Here is a 24,754-nt window from a genome sequence, read left to right on the forward strand (position 1 = left end):
TAGGGTGAACTGAACATAATATGAAATGTGTATTTTTTCCCTTAATTTGTATGAATGTATGCTATTTGTTTTGTCCCTATGAATGGTTTGCATGGTTTTTTGTTTTGTTGATTTTCATCTTTTATTCCCTAGGTACCTACAGAAATAAACATTACTTTGGGGTTAACTTGTACTTCCCTGGTATACATTAGTGTAGAATTTCTCATGTGCTCTCTATTCAAAGAAAAGGCTGTGAAAAGTATTTCTATACTTCATGTGCTAAATGAATTTCTAATATAATTGGATATTCATCATATAATATTACAAAATTCTTGTCTACGGTAGCTAGAATTTGAAACATAAATATTAGTGCAACATGATGTGGTAGCCATAAAATTAGGAAACTAATTTTAGTCTACATTTCATAAAAATACGCAGGAATTTGAAATTGCATGATTTGTCTTTTACCTTCAATATACGTAGTAAACGAAGAAGTCGAACAATTTTTATAAAGACCACTGCTTGAACCATATCAAAATTATACTTAATGACCTTTGTGTCAGTAAGTATTACATCTACAATGCCAATTAATGTAATTGCTAATTCAAATATGTTCCAGGTATGTGAAAAATATTCCTTCCTTGTTGCTGCCATCTGTTGATTTAAAAAGAAATTAATTATTATACTTTTTATATTTTGTGATGTTGTATTATATTTTTGGTTTTTACATTTTCCACCATAACTTAAGGATTACCAATTTGCTTTTTCTCTCATTTATATTAAGACTCTACATGTATGAAATACTACCATTTTTCTCTCATTTATATTAAGACTCTACATGTATGAAATACTACCAGGAAACCAAAATCAAACAAACAAAAAAAGTTCATCAATTCTATCTTGTAGTAAAGAAACACTCAAAGGACTGCTGATTTAGGATTAGGTATAAAGCTCAGTTGTAGACAAAAAGAAACAAATTTATATAATGACACTCTAAAAGATAGCAGTAATGGAAAAGCAGGAAATTGAAACAAAAACATAGTGTCACAGGGTCTTTTAATTTAAAGCAAATACGCCTAAATATCACAATATTCTTCTGTGTTGTGTTCCATTTTTTTTGTATTACGATTGCTATCCAAAATGGTGATTCTGAGTAAAAAAGAAAAAAATTAGATTATGTTTGTTGTGATGCATGTGGGCAAGGTTTTTATTAAAGCAAGATCTAAAGATTTATTTATTAAAAGGTGGATTCTTCACTAACTTCACTTCTGTAGTTTCATTCTGGGATTTTATAACTTTATATTCTAGAGATTGTTAAAACTTAATTGGCATAATAAAACTCATTTTTAACTTTTTAAAAACTTTTGTAAAAGTAACCATTCCATCAAAATGACCTTGGTGATTGTATCAATCTTTTTCTTTATCTCTGTAAACATATTTGTAGAGCTAACACTTTATCAACACATGTACATGCACATAAACACATTTCAGAAGCTACTTCTGTATGTTTTACTCCATAATCATGTGTTTCTACACTAGAGCAAAAATAGCTTATTAGAATGCTTTTCAATAGGCCGAATAATGGCAGTCTTTTATTTTATTTTTTTATTATTAAATCATAGCTATGTACATTAATGTAATCACGAGGCACCATATACTGATTTTATAGACCGTTTGACACATTTTTCATCACACTGGTTAACATAGCCTTCCTGGCATTTTCTTAGTTATTGTGTTAAGACATTTATATTCTACATTTACTAAGTTTCACATGTACCCTTGTAAGATGCACCACAGGTGTAATCCCACCAATCACCCTCCCTCTGCCCATCCTCCCCCCTCCCTACCCTCCCTCTTCCCTTTCCCCTATTCTTAGGTTACAACTGGGTTATAGCTTTCATGTGAAAGCCATAAATTAGTTTCATAGTCAGGCTGAGTACATTGGATACTTTTTCTTCCATTCTTGAGATACTTTACTAAAAAGAATATGTTCCAGCTCCATCCATGTAAACATGAAAGAGGTAAAGTCTCCATCTTTCTTTAAGGGTGCATAATATTCCATAGTGTACATATACCACAATTTATTAATCCATTTGTGGATCAATGGGCACTTGGGCTTTTTCCATGACTTAGCAATTATGAATTGGGCTGCAATAAACATTCTGGTACAAATATCTTGGTTATAATGTGATTTTTGGTCTTCTGGGTATATATAGGAATTATAGGATCGAATGGCAGATCTATTTTTAGATCTCTAAGTGTTCTCCAAACATCTTTCCAAAAAGAATGTATTAATTTGCATTCCCACCAGCAGTGTAGAAGTGTTCCCTTTTCTCCACATCCATGAATGGCAGTCTTTTAAATAAGATAGTTGCACGATGAGAAATTGCTTCTCTCATTTTTATTAAAGTTTCTTACGTAGCTTTGAAAGTTTTTTCCTTCACAAATCTAGAGAGCCAACTAGAGTATTTGTTGATTCAGACATTTTTTTTTGGATGAATACTTTTAAAAGGTGACTTTTTAGAAGTAATTCAAAGAAAATAGGAAAACTGAAACATTTACAAATCCACTACTACTGGGCATAAGACCAGATTAGAACACATAGTCCTCTTTTCTTGAGTTGACTATATTAATTTGAAGGTACTCATGTTATAACTTAATCTGAGTTCTGGAAATGAAGATTTCATTGCCTTGAATCTGTAGTGGAAATTTTTTCTGACAGTTCTGTCCAAGGCCAGCTGAATGCCAACTGAATATAGTTGAGGTGTGTTTCCAGTTAAAAATGCAATTTCTAGTATAATAAGAATATTATGGAAGGGGCTCATTTTTGAAAGTTAAAGTGAAATATATGTGAAAAATTTCTATATCTGTACCCACGTGTTTTACCTCACTTAACTATTACCTAGCAGTTGAGCTGGTAAACTTATAATACTGGTACAAGTAATTTTTAAATAATACACAAGTGTGACCTGATATAGTGGTTTGATATCATAACATCTTTCTTTTTAAATATAATTATTTGAATATAGATGTGGTAAATGAAAATATATTCTCATACTGGTAATTATAACATTAGTTTGGAGTGCAATGACTGAAATATTGAAGCATTTATTCCAGGGGAGAAAATATTCAAAACACCTGCTATTTTTTTATGGTTCATTCTGTTAGTCCTTTATTTCAGAAAATATTTCTTGAAGACTTGCTATAGCTCTGAGAATGGGAGGCTTCAAAGATGACTGTGAATTCCAGCTTGGGAATTGGGTTTCCAGTGGAATTCTGAAGGAAGAATAGGTTTGGAAAACAGATTTCTTTTGAATATGCTGCTTGGGATGTTTGTACAGTATTTAGTGAGGGATCCCGTCAGCAGTTATCTACATGATCTGAGGCTTTGGATAAAATATGGGAGTCATTAGATTATGAATAATAGTCGATAACAGAAAAGTAGAGAAGACAGCAGGTCTTTGAAGTCCTTTATCGTTTAATTGACGTCTAAGTCTCTTGCCTCATTTTCTATATCCTTCAGACTAGTTTAACATCTATCTCTTCAGTCTTCATCCTGACCAAGCCAGCCCTGGAGCTCTGTATTGGAAATGCTATTCCTTACATACATGTATGCCACAGTTTTGATTCTAAGTTTTCTCTTTTTCTTATTATCCTTTGGGCTATGCACTCATATACTCATTTTCTTCTTTGATTCCTATACATTATTTAAAATTTAGCCCAAGCATCTCTGTCCATTGAAAACATTCCTTCTCTGACCCTACTATTTTGTGTGAGAAACTCCTTCCGTTTATTCCCATAGTATTCTGTGTATTTCTCTATTGTACCAAAGATACTGATCTGTAATTTTGATTAATTTGTCCTCTCTTACTTAGCCTGATGCCCTTACTTTCACTTCACTCTGTTTCTAAGAAAGTATAGGAGACAGGCGTAGTCATGTCCAACGGGTAGAGTATGATCCATTATAAATTAAGAAATTGCTATGCTTGTTTGTAAACAGATACCTGTATGTTTAGTTATAGAGAGTCATTTCTTTTAAGCCTGCTGCATTTGGCCATGCTGAGATAATTCAATATCTGAATCTCGGAAGCAAAGGATAAGATCCTGGCCTTGTGAAGTCCTGCTCAAGTCATCATTTAGCCTCTCTGGATGTTTCATTTTCTTCTTATTGAAACAGAGAATTAGTTGGATTATTACCTTAGAAACTTGAAAGAACTGCTTTAAAGAATAAGACTTTATCTAGAGACCAAGTATTTCAAAACAGAAGGAATTATCTGGAGGGCACAAGAATATGGCCACAGGAAAGGGAAAGTCCAGTATAAAAGGACAGTGTAGGCTTCAACAGAGGAGGGATTTATTTAATGCAAGACTGTCAAAGAATGGTTGGAAGCTCAGGTAATACCACCCTCTGGATCTCAGATGCAGAAGAGTGATCAACATTCCCCTGATAAAGTTTCAAAAGGCCCATTTCTCTAACATTAGAGAGAGGGGCGTTTTGGAAAAAGTTCGAAAATACAGGGAAGGGAATTTAAGGCAACAACTTGTGTTAGAAAGAAGATGAACTTTGCCGGATTGTATCCCAACTCTACTATTCCTTAGCTACTATGTATCTGACATTAGACAAGTGACATATGAGACACTCAGCTCCTGATCTGTTGCAACCAAGATAGCAAGGTTAATTTAAGGATTTGAAAATAACTGGTATCTTGTAGGCAAAAAAATTATTATTATTGTTATTAACATAATGGAGGCTTAAAAAGGCAAGATAAAAATGGTAGAATTAAACTAAACAGGAAAGAGAGTAAAGGAAATGATCAGTAAAGGTGAGGTTAAATATTGGGCAGTAAGGGGAAACTTTAAGTAGGAGGTTGAGACAACAGGATTGTAACTTAGGAGTGTCTTCTCAGCTATAAAGTGCAGTAGTATTTTTGTCACTAGTTCTGGTGTCTTAAGTGACCCTGATTCTATGAAGCCCACTGTGGCTATGGGAGCAGCCTAACCTTGGCAAAGTATGAAGAATAACAGGGAGATTTATTATAAGATCTAGGAGGAGCTCAATCTGTCTGCCATTCCCTAATCCCTGGGCTGCAAACCTATACCTGTCTGTGGCCTATTAGGAAATAGTTGCAAAGCAGGAGATGAGCAGCTGGTGAGCAGCTGGTGAGGAATGAAGCTTCATCTGTATTTACAGACAGTCCCCCACAGTGGCATCACCGCCTGAGTTCCACCTCCTGTCAGAGCAGCGGCAAAATTAGATTCTCCTAAAGATACAGTGAACCCCACTGTAAACTGTCTATGTGAGGGATTTAGGTTGTGCATTCTCCTTGGGAGAATCTACCCCCCATACCCTGCCACACACCCCTACAAAACCCGGGAGAAAAACTGTTTTCCATCAAACAAGTCCCTGGTGCCAAAAAGGTTGGGGACTTCTGATTTAGGTCAACCCAGCCCAGGAAGTTGAGGTTGGGAAAAGTTCAGTAACCGAAGTCAATAGCTTACAGCTAGTCAGAGAAGACCAAAACCAGGGCCAAAATCTGCTGAATCCCAGACCAAAACCAGGGCCAAAATCTATTGAATCCCAGACCAAAACTAGAGCCAAAATTTACTGAATCCCAGCTCAGTGCTCTTTCCACTACAGTGCATGTTAAATGATTTTAGGGAACTCGTCACTTTCACCCTTATGTTATCACTAACTCTGATCCTAATTGCTTTAGTTTCTTTTAGTTCTATGAAACCTTCTGTCATCTTTTCAACTAGCTTTGAATTTATTACATACAATATGATTGGATTTGAATGAAATTTTTCCCAATAACGTGGCTCAGGAGTAGCACTTAAGTTTTCCAGTAAAGACCTGAGGTTTGTCTTTTTGTGCATGTATAACATATAATTCCTCTATTTATATGTTCCTGATAAAAAATTTATATTGCCTCTCGTTAACTGATACAACACTATAATACCATCAGTTTATAGGCATACAACACCATCATTTAACATTTTTATATTTAAAAAGTAAATTGTGAATGATTTCAAGTATAAGAGAATATCAAGAAAGTTACCCATCTATTTATATATTTAGTATAAAAACAACAGAAACAAATATTCACATACTCACTGCCTTGCTCAGTTTATGACCATTGTCAATCCCTTTGGAACTCACTGTGTTTCTTTAACACACACCATTTTAAAATTTATTTTTAAAAATACAAAATCAATGCTTAGAGTATGCATATTTTCTATTCACTCACCCTAAATAATCACCTTTGATAATTAAAGGTTGTTTTGAGAAATAAAGGAAAATTTCCTACACTCCTTTAGAAAACTCTCTGTAGCTAATGTTGAAAAATGAGGTTCAGAAATCTCCTTGTTAGACATATAACACATTCACACATGCAAATTTTTGACTACCTTAAGTATGCTCTCTAGAATATAAAATGTAAGGAAAGAGTAGTTTGCATCTATTAATTCATCCTCATAGATTTCATTTAAGTTGGGTATCCAAGAGATTACAACAGGAAATGTGTTCATTAGTATTATAAGGTATCCAGCATATTCAAATTCATCTGTAAATACTATTTTGTGGCATACACGAAAAAGGAAATGCCTGTAAAACAAAAAAGACAGTTTTACCTGACAAAAGAATTACACCAAATGATCTTCATAAATACTAAGTTCTTCATATATGCTTCATATATATTCAGGCTATTAATAACAGCCTCAGAGCTTAATTCTAAAAGCAGTCACCACTAGCTAACACTTGCTGGTATTCTGCTCCAGACACTGTCCTTTTAATGTCTTCCTCTGCTAAACGTCTTGAGTCCAGTTTCCCCTCTTTCTTTCTATTTCCTTACTTCTCATCCACTTTTTCTCTTACTTTTAAAGAAATACGTCTGGTGGAAGGAATAATTCAAACTGGAAATATTTAAAGAATAAAAAGAATCTCATCTCCCAGTAATTCTAATGCTCAGGGATGGCTACCATTAACAATTTAAATATTGTTCTAGCTTTTTTATGTTTATAAGATCATTATCTATAAACATAGAAGAAATTAAATTATACTATTTTTCTGTAACTTGCTTCTTTTTCCTTTTAACAATGTATTATGAGTATGTTCCCTTTTCAAGACATATGTGGCAGTGGAACATATAGATCCAAATTTTATCAAAAAATTTAAATTGGCTCGGCGCCTGTGGCTCAAGCGGCTAAGGCGCCAGCCACATACACCTGAGCTGGCGGGTTTGAATCCAGCCCGAGCCCGCCAAACAACCAAAAAATAGCCGGGCGTTGTGGTGGGCGCCTGTAGTCCCAGCTACTTGGGAGGCAGACACAGGAGACTTGCTTAAGCCCAGGAGTTTGAGGTTGCTGTGAGCTATGATGCCATGGTACTCTAACCAGGACGACAGCTTGAGGCTCTGTCTCAAAAAAAAAAAAAAAAAAATTAAATTAAGGTATATGCTTTGAAAAATATTTTCTATTCTAAGTAGTCTAGAGAGTGGAATATAGATGAGATGATTTACTTTTTAAATTTGTAATTCTATTTTTTATTTTCTTATGGAAAATGGAGGCACTTATTGAAAATGATAAAAGAAACATTGTACCTAGGACAAGGACCCCTCAGCCCACTTCAAAGTAGGCATGCTGGGAGATCACACAGTTCTCCCAGAGATTCTTCCACTGCTCAAAACAGTCTGCAAATTCTTGTGTTCGAATTAACATCAACTGTCTCATTGTATTTCGTGATGGTTTGAAATCTCTTCCCTTTCAAAGATGATTTCAGTTTGGGGAAAAGCTAGAAGTCAGAGAGCATTCAATCTGGACTGTAGAGGGACTGAGTCCCTGGGTGATTTGATCTATCACCAAAACTCTGCCCAAGACTTGGTGCTTGCGCTGGTCATCGTAGTGATGAAGCTGCCATTCACTAGTTGCCTGGAGATGTGCCATTTTCCTCATACTGCTTCTCCCAATCTAGGAAGAACAAAGAGGTAGTACTCCTTATCAAATGTCTGCCCTGGAGGAGCATGCTAGTGATGGACAACACCTCCCAATCACAAAAATAGGGTTCATAACACGGTCTTGATCTTGCTGTGACTTTGCCACCCCTTCTTGGGACACAGAGAACCAGGCAACTTCCACTGGGATGACTGGGCCTTTCTTTATAATCACAGCCATAAATATGATTCTTCCCCAGTTACAACCTTCAGAGAATCCAGTTCATGGTTAGCCGTGTGATGCACTGCCCTTAGCAAATACAGAGCAATGCTCGTCCTCTGGTAGCAGAAGGCACAGAACACATTTTGCCACAACACGTTTCACACCAAGAACTTGAGTCAAAATGTCAGACAGTAGTTTTTGGAACTCCCAGTTCAGTTTCCAGTTCTGGCGCTGTCAGTCGCTGAACTTCCTTGATTGCAGCAAGGACACGCTCACCATTCCCAGGTATTCTGCTTGTGCAGGCCTTCCAGAACATGAATCACACTCAACAGAAACATTCGTGTCACACTTTCATATGCGCCACACTCACTGCATCATCCCTCAAAGCCTTAGGAGCCATTTGAATAGTTTCCGTGGAGGAACATCCAAGCATAAGGCAATTTTTTTTTTTTTCTTTTTTGAGACAGAGTCTCACTATGTCGCCCTCAGTAGAATGCATGGCATCACAGTTCACAGCAACCTCCAATTCCTGGGCTTAGGTGATTCTCTAGCCTCAGCCTCCCAAGTAGCTGGGACTACAGGTGCCCGCCACAATGACCAGCTATTTTTTTGTTACAGTTTAGCCAGGGCCGGGTTTGAACCCACAACCCTCTGTATATGGGGCCAGGGCCCTACCCACTGAGCCACAGTCATTTTTTTTTTATTGTTGGGGATTCACTGAGGGTACAATAAGCCAGGTTACACTGATTGCAATTGTTAGGCAAAGTCCCTCTTGCAATCATGTCTTGCCCCCATAAAGTGTGACACACACCAAAGCCCCACCCCCTCCCTCTGTCCCTCTTTCTGCTTTTCCTCCCCCACCCATACCCTTAATTTTCATTAATTGTCCTCATATCAAAATTGAGTACATAGGACTCATGCTTCTCCATTCTTGTGATGCTTTACCAAGAATAATGTCTTCCACTTCCATCCAGGTTAATACGAAGGATGTAAAGTCTCCATTTTTTTTAATGGCTGAATAGTATTCCTTGGTATACATATACCACAGCTTGTTAATCCATTCCTGGGTTGGTGGGCATTTAGGCTGTTTCCACATTTTGGCGATTGTAAATTGAGCTGCAATAAACAGTCTAGTACAAGTGTCCTTATGATAAGAGGATTTTTTCCCTTCTGGGTAGATGCCCAGTAATGGGATTGCAGGATCAAATGGGAGATCTAGGTTGAGTGCTTTGAGGTTTCTCCATACTTCCTTCCAGAAAGGTTGTACTAGTTTGCAGTCCCACCAGCTGTGTAAAAGTGTTCCCTTCTCTCCACATCCACGCCAGCATCTGCAGTTTTGAGATTTTGTGATGTGGGCCATTCTGACTGGGGTTAGATGATATCTCAGGGTTGTTTTGAGTTGCATTTCTCTAATATATAGAGATGATGAACATTTTTTCATGTGTTTGTTAGCCATTCATCTGTCATCTTTAGAGAAAGTTCTATTCATGTCTCTTGCCCATTGATATATGGGATTGTTGGCTTTTTTCATGTGGATTAATTGGAGTTCTCTATAGATCCTAGTTATCAAGCTTTTGTCTGATTGAAAATATGCAAATATCCTTTCCCATTGTGTAGGTTGTCTCTTTGCTTTTGTTGTTGTCTCCTTAGCTGTACAGAAGCTTTTCAGTTTAATGAAGTCCCATTTGTTTATTTTTGTTGTTGTTGCAATTGCCATGGCAGTCTTCTTCATGAAGTCTTTCCCCAGGCCAATATCTTCCAGTGTTTTTCCTATGTTTTCTTGGAGGATTTTTATTGTTTCATGCCTTAAATTTAAGTCCTTTATCCATCTCTAATCAATTTTTGTGAGTGGGGAAAAGTGTGGGTCCAATTTCAGTCTCCTACATGTAGATATCCAGTTCTCCCAACACCATTTATTGAATAGGGAGTCTTTCCCCCAAGGTATGTTCTTGTTTGGTTTATTGAAGATTAGGTGGTTGTAAGATGTTAGTTTGATTTCTTGGTTGTCAATTCGATTCCAAGTGTCTATGTCTCTATTTTTGTGCCAGTACCATGCTGTCTTGACCACTATGGCTTTGTAGTACAGACTAAATTCTGGTATGCTGATGTACTAAGAACTGCTTTAGCTATACGGGGTTTTTTCTGGTTCCGTACAAAACGCAGAATCATTTTTTCCAAATCTTGAAAGTACGATGTTGGTATTTTGATAGGAATGGCATTGAATAGGTAGATTGCTTTGGGAAGTATAGACATTTTAACAATGTTGATTCTTCCCATCCATGAGCATGGTATGTTTTTCCATTTGTTAATGTCCTCTGCTATTTCCTTTCTGAGGATTTCATAATTTTCTTTATAGAGGTCCTTCACCTCCTTCATTAGGTATATTTCTAGGTATTTCATTTTCTTTGAAGCTATGGTGAAGGGAGTTGTGTCCTTAATTAGCTTCTCATCTTGACCGTTATTGGTGTACACAAAGGCTACTGACTTGTGGACATTGATTTTATATCCTGAAACATTACTGTATTTTTTGATGACTTCTAGGAGTCTTGTGGTTGAGTCTTCCGGGTTCTCTAAGTATAAGATCATGTCATCAGCAAAAAGGGAGAGTTTGACCTCCTCTGCTCCCATTTGGGTTCCCTTTATTTCCTTGTCTTGCTCGCCACAGTCATTTTTAATGCCATGGTTACAAAATATGGAAGTTCACTTAAGGGCTTTTGGTGCTCCTGTGAAGAGCACAGTGACATGCACATTCCAGAGATTACCCTGAGAGCTCCCAAAACATTTTCATTATATTAACAATGGCTGGATACATTCCCGACAGACTGCAGTATAACATAAACAACTTAAAAGTAGCAAGGTTCAGGTGGCAGTGGCAAAGGGCTTAACCAGATGAACCCCAAGATGTATTCATTTCCTTTGCTTATGTAGAAGACTCTGAAATTTTATCTTTGCCAGCAGAACTATTTCTAAATGGATTGGCAATGTGCATTCCATGAAGAGGACATTCCAAAGATTTATTCATTTTTGTTATCCTTGGCAATACACCAAATATTATGGAAACATCACTACAGGGATGCAGAATCCAACCTCCGGTCTGCAGAACTGCAGCTGCAGGAGAGCACAAGATCTAGAACTTCTAACAAAAAAATTGAATTCTTTTTTTTTTTTTTTTTGATACACATAGCTCACAGCAACCTCAAACTCCTGGGCTCAAGTGTTCCTCCTGCCTCAGCTTCCAGAGTAGCTGGGACTACAGGTACCTGCCACTGAATTTATATTTTTCACTATCAAGCAGTGTAATAATGCATTATTATTGTTAAAACCAATGATATGATTAATCAATTCCTGATTAAAGATTGAGTTAAGTACTAGATCATTTTCTACCAGTCTCAGGCATAGATTTGTGAAATAAGCTAGAAGCTTTTACAATTTGGGATCCTATTTGAGAAAAATAAGATAAAATTATGAATACAGAGAAGTACGATCATGTAATCACAATGCTAGGGGCCTGCAAGACCTCAGGCCGTGCCTCTGTGAGACAGGAACCACTGGCCTTGTTAACTTCACGGTGACACCACCTCTCCAAACTGTTTTTCTTGATTTTTTCCGGCACCAAACCATATCTGGCACAGCACTGCACTTTAACACCAAAACAGCTCTACATTTCCCTCTCCAGCTATGTTGAGCCCTGCATAGGTAATTTCTCTGGAAACAATCAAGGTGATAACAACTAATCTTGAGAAAAAGGACAAGTTTCATTTTGTGATGTCTTTGCAGCATCTGATGGTGATAGGAGGCCACTATCCTCTAGTAGGGAGCATGGGGTTGCTTCTGCCAGACCAGAGTGTTCATGAGAATCCGAGAGTTCAAGACCTTCAGGTTTATCTACCCTAGTGTTTCCATTTTAGGCCTCATGATCTCAATCTTTTGCGTGTTGACAATATAGGAGTCTTGTCAATGCGATGCATTGATTTTCATTTGCAGAGCTCTGGCTGCATCCTACAAAATTATATACTATATCTATTTTGTTATTTAATTTGAATATTTAAGTTGACTTTTTAATTTCAGTAATTAAATATATTTTTCCATTTTTATATTCAATATCTTCTGGTGATTGAACTTGCCATGTTTGTGATTCCATCATTTATTAACTTTAACATTTCAGTAGTCCTTATGGTTGATTCTAAATAATTCTAATAAATGAAGTCTTAAAGATATACATCTGTTATTGTTTCTACTGATTTGCATTCCTGTTTGTTTCCTTACATGTTCATTGATCTTTGACAATGACTTCATCTATTGTCTAGGGTACTTACTTTTAAGTGGATCACTAATCAGCACTAAATAATAAATACTAACATTTGCTAAATGTTAACCTAGTGCTCGTCCCTGAACTAAGTGCTTCTGTACTGTTTATGTAATCTTGACAATTCTATGAAGTAGGAAAAGGAGAACCTAATTAGCATATATTAGTACTGACTACTTGTCAGTTATTTTGCCATTTTACATAAATGAGTTAGTTTACAGAATATGATGTAGATATTACTATACCTATTTTTCAAAAGAAGAAACAGAAGCCTAAAACGATCTTTCAGCTAATAAATAATGGAGCTTGTGATTCTAAACCAATCATCTGAGTTCAGAATCTGGACTTCTATTTACTTTGGGATGATGATATTCTAAAGATATCCTAAAGGACACTTGTTGTCAGTAATAGTTTTTCAAATTTCCCTTTCTTACATCAACAGAAATCAGTACTCAGAAAATTTGTAGCTTAAGTCAGCACTGAAGATTTTTAAGGAATTATAAAAATATACTTTGGCTATTTGAATATGGAAGATTGAAGATAACTAAAACATTCTTTGATATTCCTATTGAGAGTCTATATTTCTTCCCACTGAATTTAAGAAAAGAAGTAATAGGAGCCCAAATTGCAAAGGAAGAAGTAAAGTATCTCTATTTGTAGATGACATGACCCTATATACAGAAAATCTTAAAGAGTCCACAAAAAACATCTAGCATCACCACTCAAAATCAGCCAAGTTTTAGGATATAAGTTTGATACATAAAAATCAGTTACATTTCTACACACTAGGCATGAATGATCTGAAAATAAAATTAGAATTTAAAAATTCTAATTAAAATAGCAGGAAAAGAACAAAATACTTGGGATTAAATTTAACCTAAGACTTATATGCTTAAAACTATGATTCATTACTGAAAGAAATTAAAGCTTTAAATAATGGAACGATATTCCATGTTTATAGACTGGAAGGTTTAATATGGCTAAGATGACAATACTTAAATCTTCCATGCAATTTCTACGAAAATCTCAATGATCAGTTTTATAGAAATAGATAAGATAATCCAAAAATTCATATGAAATTTTGAAATCTCAAATAGCTAGAACAACACTGAAAAAGAAAAAAAAAGTTGAAGGGCTCATACTTTCTTATATCAAAATTGTCTAGCAGTAGTGGGAAACAATTTGGTGGTTCTTCAGGAAATCAAATATAGAATTACCACATGACTCAGCAATTTTTTCGCCTCGGCGTATACTCAAAAGAATGAGAAGCAGATATTCAAACAAATACTTGTACATGAATATTCATAACAGCACTATTCACAATAGCCAAAATGTGGCCATAACCCAAACACCTGTCAATTGATGAAGTGGTACACAGAATGTGCTATATCCATATAATGAAACATTATTCAGCTGTAAGAAGGATTAAAATATTGATACAGGCTACAAAGTCAATGAACTTTATACTTTCTTCTTTAAGTAACTTTTTGTATGTATATAAGTAATTTAGTTGTAAACTACTTCAAAATATTTTGCAAAGTATATAGGATACAATTTAAAAAGAAATAAACACGGAATTTCCAATGAATATAATTGAATTTCTTATAAGGTTCAAAAGCACTTACTTTGATGGAATCCCTTTATCTTTTCTAGTATTATATACCCAATCAAGCAGTAGTTTTCTAACAATGGTAAGCAATTTTTTGCCTTCAGAATATTTCTTTATTGTCTCAAGACTTACATATCTAATAAAAGAGAGAAATCTTTAAACATGCTTTAAACATTTTAAAAACAGTTCAATGCAGTATTGCCAGAAAGCAGAAAGACTATTTTTTATGCAAAGATGACTAGAAATGAGACTTTTTCATGGGAACAGTTCCAAGTCATGAACTTATAGACACTGGTAGATAAACAATCATGAAGTTAGGTAGCAGGGTTCACTCATTACACAGAAAGTATTAAAATTTGGAGATACATAATTTAAAATACTGGAAAGTCCAGATGGCTCACACTTGTAATCTTAGCACTCTGGTAGCTTGAGGCGGGTGGGTTGCTTGAGCTCAGAAATTTGAGACCAGGCTGAGCAAAAGCAAGACTTGGTCTCTACTGAAAATAGAAAAATTAGCTAAGCATTGGGGCACCCACCTGTAGTCCCAGCTACTCAGGAAGCTAAGTCATGAGACTCTGTTAAGCCCAAGAGTTTGAGGTTGCTGTGAGCTATGATGATGCCACGGCACTCAACTCCAAGGCAACAGAGTAAGACTGTGTCTCACAAAAAAAAAGAAAGAAAAGAAAAGAAAAAAAAGGAAAAGAAAAAAATAGTAGAAAGGTTAAGGTTCAAGAAGAGAAAGCATACAATGATTCAAATTTTTGGGATTCAGATATAACTGGGTTTTCTTGTTGGATCCCTTATTGTCTAGTGTGCCAGTGTACAAATTACCTCATTATTCTGTTTGTTCATCTATAAAATAGGAGTTAAAAAATACCTATGTCAGATTGAGATAATTAAATGAGAAATTACATATAAAGCATCCAGTCCATCTCACACACATTCCCATCTCAGTTCTTTCACATTCAGGACAACTAGGAAGGTTTAAATGACTGCGAAAGAATTAACATAGGAAGTTGGAGAAGTTAGTGACCATAAAGGCCCCAAAAGACATTTTGGAAGCAAGTGTCCCTAGATGTCCATGAACTTCTGATGGCTTTTTATTGAGACTGCTCAGATAAGTGTATATAATTTGGTCTTATTTAACCAATTTCCTCAATTTTACAAGATATTCATCCTAGCTGAATGAGATATTTTCATTCTCTTCATCAGAAGAAGGGCAGAGTTTTGCCCTTGGGTCTGAGGCCCTATTTTGTAATGCAGCTTAATGGAAAGGTATTAGAAATCTAAGTTCAGAGGTCAGCTATTATCTTCCTACTGATTATAATATTTTTACTTTAAAACTTGTGTAATTTCTTTGATACAAGGACACTAGTGTAATTGAAATCATTCAATTTTTCATAATAGCTATATGAAAAATCTTGAATGTATGTAAGACTTGATTCATTCATCATTTTAAAAATATGTATTAAACATCTACTATGCTTGCTAAATGGTAGGGATAAACCATAAAGAAGTACTGATCTCTGAACTCAAGGCTCCAGGAGACTGGTAGGATAAAATATACAAAGAATAATTGCAGTAAAGTGATATAAGTAGTACCCCAGAGATAATGAACAATAAAGCACTCAATCCACAACATGGAGCATTTTATAGTTTTATCATGACATCATAAGTGTGTAATATTTTACACCTCAAATTGCTAAGTAGCTCAGACTCTTGAATTCCTATTTTACATAAACACAGTCACTGTTTAGACCTGTGTTAGGAAAATAACACGGTCTCTTTAACTGGAGAGTGAGGCAGCTTGGCTTCAAATATTAGCTCTGTAATTTACTACTCAAAAGACATTGGGTAAATTCTTTAACCTCTCTGTGCTTCACTTTCCTCACCTGAATCATTAACATAATAAGAGCAATTATGTCATAAAAATTTTGTAAGATAAAAGTATGTTGATGCATATAAAGTGTTTAAAACTACCTGCCACAGCACTTGACAAAAATAAATTATGTATTTAAAGCATTATTTTTTAGGCAATTGCACAGGCATTCAACATACGTCCTTGTACTCGTGTTTAAATCCTCCACTTTTACTCTTTTTAGGCATGTTTTCCTGGCCACAGGACAGCCCAACATATGGGGCTACTGATAGGAGTAATCAATTCCTTGGCAAAATCAACCCCAAGGCAAACCAGTAAAGAAGCGAGAACTGAATATGAACATAATTAATAGAAAGTTCTCTAGGATTGGAAGAGTTTGCTGATCTTAATGTCCCCCACAGTGCCTGGAATATATCTTTGCACATGTTGACATTCAATAATGCAGCTTATCTGACATTTACAAATAAAAATATTCCAAAATTTGCCTACAGTATCTACTCAAAAAGGTCCTTGAACTTTGACTCCCTGTCCACCATTGGCATCCTCTTGGTATCCATGTGCTCTGGGTCTTCATAGGCCTATGTTGCCTCTGCCTTTGTGGCGGATTTAAGGAGGAAAAACCAAGGCAGTAGGCTGAATTGTTTTATGTTATTTTGCTTTCATATTGGCCTCTCTCTCTCAGCTTGTACTCTCCCAGACAATGTAGTGATGTTACATGTGTCATTTAGTCATTCATTTAAAAACTTCACCACACATTGTATATCTGTCTTCTTGATAATATGCATTGTATTGTTTCATACTGGTCAACTTGCCCAGTCCTCTTTCAACTCCCTCAACTTTACTCAGGTTTTGTAAGCATTGGAAGAGCCTGGATCAAGAGGACACATGGAGATTTTTGTACCATAGAAGGAGATATTTGAATGTTACATATTGAGAAAACAACATTTTAAATATGATATAATTTTATCTTCCTATTTACAACATGGACACATAACATTATAATGATTTACATGGCTAGGTTTAAAATGAAAACACTTGCCTAGATGGGGTTGAAGCATATTCTTCCTAGTAAGTATCACAAGAATGGAAAAGCAAGTATCCAATGTACTCGATACTAATATGAAACCAACAGAAAAATAACTACACATCCACACAAGAGAAAAACACAATTAAATTCAAGTGGGGTGGGGGTGGAGGAGAAAAAAAGAAGGAGGACGGAGGGGAATTGGTGAGCTCTCACCTAGTGGGCACAATGTGAAGATATACAGCATAACCCCTGGGTGAAGGGTTCAACTACAACTCGAACTTTACCTTAGAAATGTGAACTAATCATTTGTACCTGCATATTAATCTGAAATTTAAAAAATAATAATAAAAAAATAAAAAAAGGAAAATTCTTAGACTCTGAGTATCTGTACTTGAAATACAATGAGAACATGCCCTCATTTCTGGCTGCTTACTTTCTCACACTCGACTTTATTCTTCAGTGTAACACAAGTTTATATATGTAAGTGGACACAAAGCTAGCACGTCCCTTAGGTTTAGGGGTTTATAAAAAGCCAGGGTTTGCTTATGGGATGATGGACAAAAAGGAGACGGCCAAGTAGACTCAGAAAATGAATTTAGGACAATTTGAACAAGGATTTTTGGTGTTCTTGGTACTAGAACTGTGCTCTAGACCTAGAAGATATGTCCGGGCTTTGGGGGACAGTGCTGCAACTGTATTGCAGTTTATCTCCTCCTTCTGTCTAACCATGGTTCTTTCATTCTTCCACCAGGGATGATCTTAGGGCACTCCCCAAAGCACCAACTTTGAGGAATTTATTGCTTACTATGGAAACCTACATCTAAAGAAATCACGACAGGGTGTGCTCCCACCTAATGGGCACAGTGTAGGGGTATGTAGCACCCCTCCTGGATGAAAGGCACAACTACAACTTGGATTATACTGAACAAATGCAAAAATGTGACCTAATCATCTGTACCTTCGTACTAAACTGAAATAAAAAAAAAAAAAAATCACTACAAGGTTACAGTGTATGCAAAGAATTTAGAGAGCATGAATTGCTACTTATTATGCATTAGGAAAACGTGCCTGGAGGGATTAAGGAAAGGTTTGCCCCTATTCAGGCATACAAATACACTAAAAGGAGGAATTGGTCACCACAGCTTACCTTTGGGGGGAAGGCAAGAAAAGAGTGTTTCAATCAGAAGGAGCAGCTTGTCCAAATACACAAGGTGTGAAGGAGCACAGCCAATTTGGGAAACTAAAAATAGATGATCTAGCCTGAGTGTGGCATGCTTGCACACTTAGTATTAGATGAACTCAAGTTATGAGACAAGAGCAAGAAAACTCACTTATGTAATTTCCTAAAGGCAGTGGCTTAGGGTAGAAGCCCTCTCTTGACAATATACTTACTCTCCCTTCTTCTCACCAAAACTTCCTGCTGCACCTACCAACACCTGGACTGCACCCTGGGACAGAGTCTCATTCCTGTATTGTCTCCGGTAGCTTGCCTGAAAGAAATGTTGATTTAAGTCATTATACAGTCTGAACAACAATGATGATTTATTATCACCTTTATGGAAAAATAATGTGTGAGAAAGAAGTCAAAATACTCAATAATCTAGTATCTTTATAAAAAGAATCATTTATGGCATCCAGACTATGAGATTAGTGCAGAAAGTAGGTCCAGGCATTAGGTAGAGCCAAACTGGTGCCAAAGAGAACTGGGATCCTGCTAAATATTAGTTAGGTTTCCAAAAATAAGTGAAACTCCATTAGAAATAAATCTTGGAATTATGACAAGCTATATAGTCATATCAAAACTTTTAAATGCATCCTAGACTATTAAAGGTTCTTAGAAATCCTACAGTAAAAAAAAAAAAATCACAGTTTACATCTTCATTTATTTCCATTTACCAAATGTTTCCACAACAAAACTCTGCTGTCTCATCTATTTACAGTTTGTAAGAAGTTTATAAGAATTACTTATAAGCAAGACTGACTGAAGAAAAAAAAAAAGAATTACTTATAAGGAACTTTATAATTTTAAGGAATATTATAAGTGTTATTATAATAAGGGATTGCTACTATTTTGTAGAACATAGTCACTCCTTCATCCAATACATATACAAGAGCCTACCAAGCTTCAGGCATTATGTCTGGTGACAGGGCAATGTGGAAACCACTATCTGACACTGGTCTTGCCCTCAGTGTGCTGAATATGATTGCATAAACCAAATCCCTTAACCAAAATGCAGGATCTGAGCAAAGATTTTTGAGTTCTATAGCATACATTATCTTTGCACAGTCATTTTTATATATTAAAACACTGTATTGTTCTTGGGGGATACTAGGAAATTATAGCAACTAAATTTGAGGATGTGAGATAAAAGAACTATTTTTCTATAATGACAAGAATTTAATAGAACAGCATTTTCCTCCTCAAACATCATTCAGATAGTTATATAACAATATAAGATTGAAATACAGGGTGTCCATAAAGTTCATGTACAATTTAAAATAGTTCAACATTTACAAATAAAATTTAGATGGGAGCAGCACATGAACTGGCCCACTGGCTGACCAGCTCCCTGCTTCCTCCTTAACCCCAGAGCATGGACCAGCATTGCCTCCAGAGGAGTAGCATCTGAGCAGACTTCCCTCAGAGCACAGAATAGCCTGGTTCCCTACCCAGAAGAGCAGCATCCAATTTAAGCTACCTCCCCACCAGATCTGTGCTTCTATGGAGCAAGAACTAGTCAGGGGACCTTGTTCTCAGTAGGGTGGAGCTCAAGAAGATGGACCATTCACATAAAATTCTTTATATTAAGCCACTTAGGCATTTGCAGGTATCACTGATGATGATTATAGTGGGAGACTACACTACTGTACCCACCCAAAACAAAACCAACACTGTCTACCCAACTGACACCATAGGACATGTCTAAAAGCCACTATATAAAATTAGAATAGGTGACTCTTTCATCAGATACACAAGTATCAACGCAAACATATAAGAAAAATGAAGAAGCAGGGTAACCTGTCACCACCAAAGAAACACAATAATGCTTCAGTAACTGATACCAAAGAAACAGAAGTTTATGAATTGCCTAAAGTATAATTCAAAATAATAAATATGAGATACAAGAAAACACAGACAGACAATTCAGTGTAATCAGAAAAGCAATTCATGGGCAGCACCTGTGGCTCAGTGGGTGGTGGGTTCGAACCAGGCCCTGGCCAAACTGCAACAACAAAAAAAAATAGCTGGGCATTCTGGAGGCACCTATAGTCCCAGCTACTCAGGAGGCTGAGGCAAGAGAATCGCCTGAGCCCAGGAGTTGGAGGTTGCTCTGAGCTGTGACGCCAAGGCACTCTCCCGAGGGCAATAAAGTGAGACTCTGTCTATAAAAAAAAAAAAAAAAGAAAAGAAAAGAAAGAAAGAAAAAAGAAAAAGCAATTTATGATATGAATAAAAAATTCAACAAAGTGACAGAATCATAAAAATAAACCAAACCAAAATCCTGGAGCTAAAAAACTCAATTAATAAAATAGAAAAATACAATTGAGAGTTTCCATAAAAGACTAGATCAAACAGACAAACGAATCTAGTATCAACTTTTCTCACACTATTTAAAAAAATTAAAAAGGGAGGGACCTCTTCTAAACTTATTCTATGAGGTTAGTATTACCCTGATACCAAAAGCAGACAAGGAAACAAAACAGAAAGGAAGGAAGGAAGAAGGGAAAGAGGGTGGGTGGATGTGCTATAGACAATATTTCTGATGAACGTAGATGCAAAAATCCACAACTAGTAAATTGAATCTAACAGTACGTTATAGAATGTGATAAAGTAGAATTTTTCCCAGAAATACAAGGGTGCTTCAACATATGCAAATCAATAAAATACAATGAAAACTGTAAAAGACTGAACACAGAATATAAATGGATACCCAAAAATGGCAAGACATATTTTGTTCATGCATTGAGGAATACATTTGGTTAAAATTACAATATTCTCCGCCTGCCCAGACCTCTGTAAGAGGTGCACCACGACCCATGATTGGCACCCATCGGACCTTTGGAAGAGCTGTGCAGCGACCCGTGACCTGCGATCGGCACCTGCCTGGACCCCAGTAAGAGCTGCGCCTGCCGGGACTTTCGTATGAGCGCCGTGACCCACAACCCACGTCCATCAGGCCTCCGCACGTCCTGACCAGAAACTCTGTGAGCCGTGCAACACCGCATCCTCCCTTCTGTACCCTCTCTGCCTCCACACTGGCCCGCTGGTCCAGCCAGGGACTATGGTAGCCACGTGCACTCTGGAGCCCTCCCTGCCTCTGTGAGGAGCCCTTCTCTTGGCCAGAGACTGCTGGAGCCTTGGGCCCTCTGTGCCAAAGTCACTGGGCACCAGACACTCCCAGAACCATGTGCACTACCCCCTGCCCTTTTGCTGGATCTGGTGTGCCACACTCCGGAGCTGTTCCCACAACCAGAACACCCTGGCTGGGGCAGCCACATAGGAGCTAGACAGGGTCACTCCCTACAAAGATCCAGCAACAATAGAGTGATCCCACTGGAGTCTAATCTTGGAGAGACACCTCCCCAATTCTGAGGATGGCCAGAGGCAATGGTGAAAAACAATCATGAGGCGAAATAAATGGAAATACTCTGGCAATATGAATAATCAGAGTAGATCAACTCCCCCAAGGAACAAAGGGGCAGACACAGCACAAGATCCCATGCACAAACAAATAGCTGAGATGTCAGAAATCGAATTCAGAATCTGGATAGCAAATAAGATTGAATTAGAATTCCAAACAGTAACCCAAAAGATGTCTCAAGAATTCAATGAATTCAAAGACTAAATGACCAAATATTTTCACACATTGAGACAAGAAGTGGCAGCCCTCAAAGATCTGAGAAACACAGTAGAATCCCTCAGTAACAGAATGGAGTAAGCAGAAGAAAGGATTTCTGACATGGAAGACAAAGCTTTTGAACACTCCCAAACTGTCAAAGAGGAAGAGAAATGGAGGGCAAAAACAGATCACTCTCTCAGAGAGCACCGGGATAATTCGAAGAAAACCAATATTCGTCTTATAGGGACCCCTGAAAGCGATGAAGTGGCTTCACAAGGCACAGAGTCTCTTCTCCAAGAGATTATGAAAGAGAACTTTCCAGACATGCCAAGAGATTCTGAAATTCAGATAGCAGACAGTTTCAGAATTCCAGACATCCCCAAGACACATCATAATCAATTTCACTAAAGTTAATATGAAGGAGAAAATTGTGAAAGCAGCCAGATGAAAGAAAACCATTGCCTACAAGGGTAAGAATATTAGAATAACTGCAGATCTCTCTGCTGAAACCTTTCAAGCCAGAAGAGGACGGTCATTGACTTTTAATCTCCTAAAACAAAATAACTTTCCACCCAGGATCCTGTACCCAGCTAAACTGAGTTTCATTTATGATGGAGAAATTAAATACTTCAATGACATTCACATGTTGAAGAAATTTGCCATAACTAAACCAGCTCTCCAGGATATTCTCAGACCTATCCTCCATAAAGACCAGCATAATCCTCCACCAAAAAAGTAAACCCACCCAGAATATTTTGATCAAATTCCAACTTCCACAGTCACAAAAGGATTAAAAATGTCCATCAAATCTCAAAAGGCTTATCAATATTCTCAATTAATGAGAATGGTTTAAATTGTCCTCTAAAGAGGCACAGGTTGGCTGACTGGATACAAAAACTCAAGCCAGATATCTTCTGCATACAAGAATTTCACCTTACATTAAAAGACAAATATAGACTCAAGATGAAGGGATGGTCATCTATACTCCAGGCAAATGGAAAGCAGAAAAAAGCAGGCGTTGCAATTCTATTCGCAGATGCAATAGGCTTTAAACCAACCAAAATAAGGAAGGATAAGGATGGACACTTCATATTTGTTAAAGGTAATACTCAATATGATGACATTTCAATTATTAATATTTACGCACCCAACCAGAATGCATCTCAATTTATAAGGGAAACTCTAACAGACTTGAGCAACTTGATTCCTCCAGTTCCATAGTAGTTGGAGATTTTAACACCCCTTTAGTAGTGCTGGATAGATCCTCCAAAAAGAAGCTAAGCAAAGAAATTTTAGATTTAAAATTAATCATTCAACATCTGGACTTAACAGACATCTACAGAACATTTCATCCCAACAAAACTGAATACACATTCTTCTCTTCAGCCCACGGAACATACTCCAAAATTGACTCCATCCTAGGCCACAAAAAGCAAATTTAAAAAATAGAAATTATTCCTTGCATCTTCTCAGACCATCATGGAATAAAAGTTTAACTCAATAACAACAGGAATCTGCATACCCATACAAAAACATGGAGGCTAAATAACCTTATGCTGAAGGATAGATGGATTATAGACGAGATTAAGAAGGAAATCACCAAATTTTGGGAACAAAACAACCATCAATCTGGCTTTACGTCAGAATTCTACCAAACCTTTAAAGAAGAACTAGTACCTATATTACTAAACCTCTTCCAAAATACAGAAAAAGAAGGAATGCTACCCAACACATTCTATGAAGCAAACATCACCTTGATTCCCTAAACCAGGGAAAGACCCAACAAGAAAAGAAAATTATAGACCAATGTCACTAATGAATATTGATGCAAAAATACTCAATAAGATTCTAACAAACAGAATCCAACAACACATCAAAAATATTATACACCATGACCAAGTGGGATTTATCCCAGGGTCTCAAGGCTGGTTCAATATACGTAAATCTATAAATGTAATTCAGCACATAAACAAACTAAAAACTACAGACCATATGATTCTCTCAATTGATGCAGATAAAGCTTTTAACAATATCCAGCATCCCTTCATGATCAGAACACTTAAGAAAATTGGTATAGAAGGGACATTTCTTAAACTGATAGATGCCATCTACAGCAAACCCACAGCCAAAATCGTATTGAATGGAGTTAAATTGAAATCATTTCCACTCAGATCAGGAACCAGGCAAGGTTTCCCATTGTCTCCATTGCTCTTTAACATTGTAATGGAAGTTTTAGCCATTGCAATTAGGGAAGAAAAGGTGATCAAGGGTATTCACATAGGGTCAGAAGAGATCAAACTTTCACTCTTCACAGATGACATGATCATATATCTGAAAAACACTAGGGATTCTACTACAAAATTTTTAGAAGTGATCAAGGAATACAGCAATGTCTCAAGCTACAAAATCAACACCCATAAATTTGTAGCCTTTATATATGCCAACAATAACCAAGCCGAGAAAATAGTCAAGGACTCTATTCCTTTCACAGTAGTGCCAAAGAAGATGAAATATTTGGCAGTTTATCTAACAAAGGACGTGAAAGATCGCTATAAAGAGAACTATGAAACTTTAAGAAAAGAAATAGCTGAAGATGTTAACAAATTGAAAAACATACCATGCTCATGGCTGGGAAGAATCAACATTGTTAAAAATGTCTATCCTACCCAAAGCAATATATAATTTTAATGCAATTCCTATTAAAGCTCCATTGTCATACTTTAAAGATCTTGAAAAAAATAATACTTTGTTTTATATGGAATCAGAAAAAACCTTGAATAGCCAAAACATTACTCAGCAATAAAAACAAAGCAGGAGAAATTATGCTACCAGACCTGAGACTGTACTATAACTCAATAGTGATCAAAACAGCATGGTACTGGCACAAAAACAGAGAAGATGTCTGAAATAGAATAGAGAACCAAGAGATGAATCCAGCTACTTACCATTATTTGATCTTTGACAA

The 24,754-nt window shown here is 36.5% G+C and overlaps 1 protein-coding gene across 1 annotated transcript in view; it reads right to left on the reverse strand.

Moving 5' to 3' along the window:
- SLC9C1 (solute carrier family 9 member C1) overlaps positions 1-24,754 on the reverse strand; it is a 114,618-nt gene that overhangs the window by 41,656 nt on the left and 48,208 nt on the right. Inside the window, exons 13-16 of the mRNA XM_053564629.1 lie at positions 18,341-18,438; positions 14,059-14,178; positions 6,385-6,580; positions 448-633 (exon numbers count right to left, since the gene is read on the reverse strand). Coding sequence (XP_053420604.1) covers positions 448-633; positions 6,385-6,580; positions 14,059-14,178; positions 18,341-18,438 — 600 coding nt within the window. The remainder of the gene's footprint in view (positions 1-447; positions 634-6,384; positions 6,581-14,058; positions 14,179-18,340; positions 18,439-24,754) is intronic.

This window comes from Nycticebus coucang, chromosome 16, assembly GCF_027406575.1.
Source record: "Nycticebus coucang isolate mNycCou1 chromosome 16, mNycCou1.pri, whole genome shotgun sequence".
Classification (NCBI taxonomy): domain Eukaryota; kingdom Metazoa; phylum Chordata; class Mammalia; order Primates; family Lorisidae; genus Nycticebus; species Nycticebus coucang.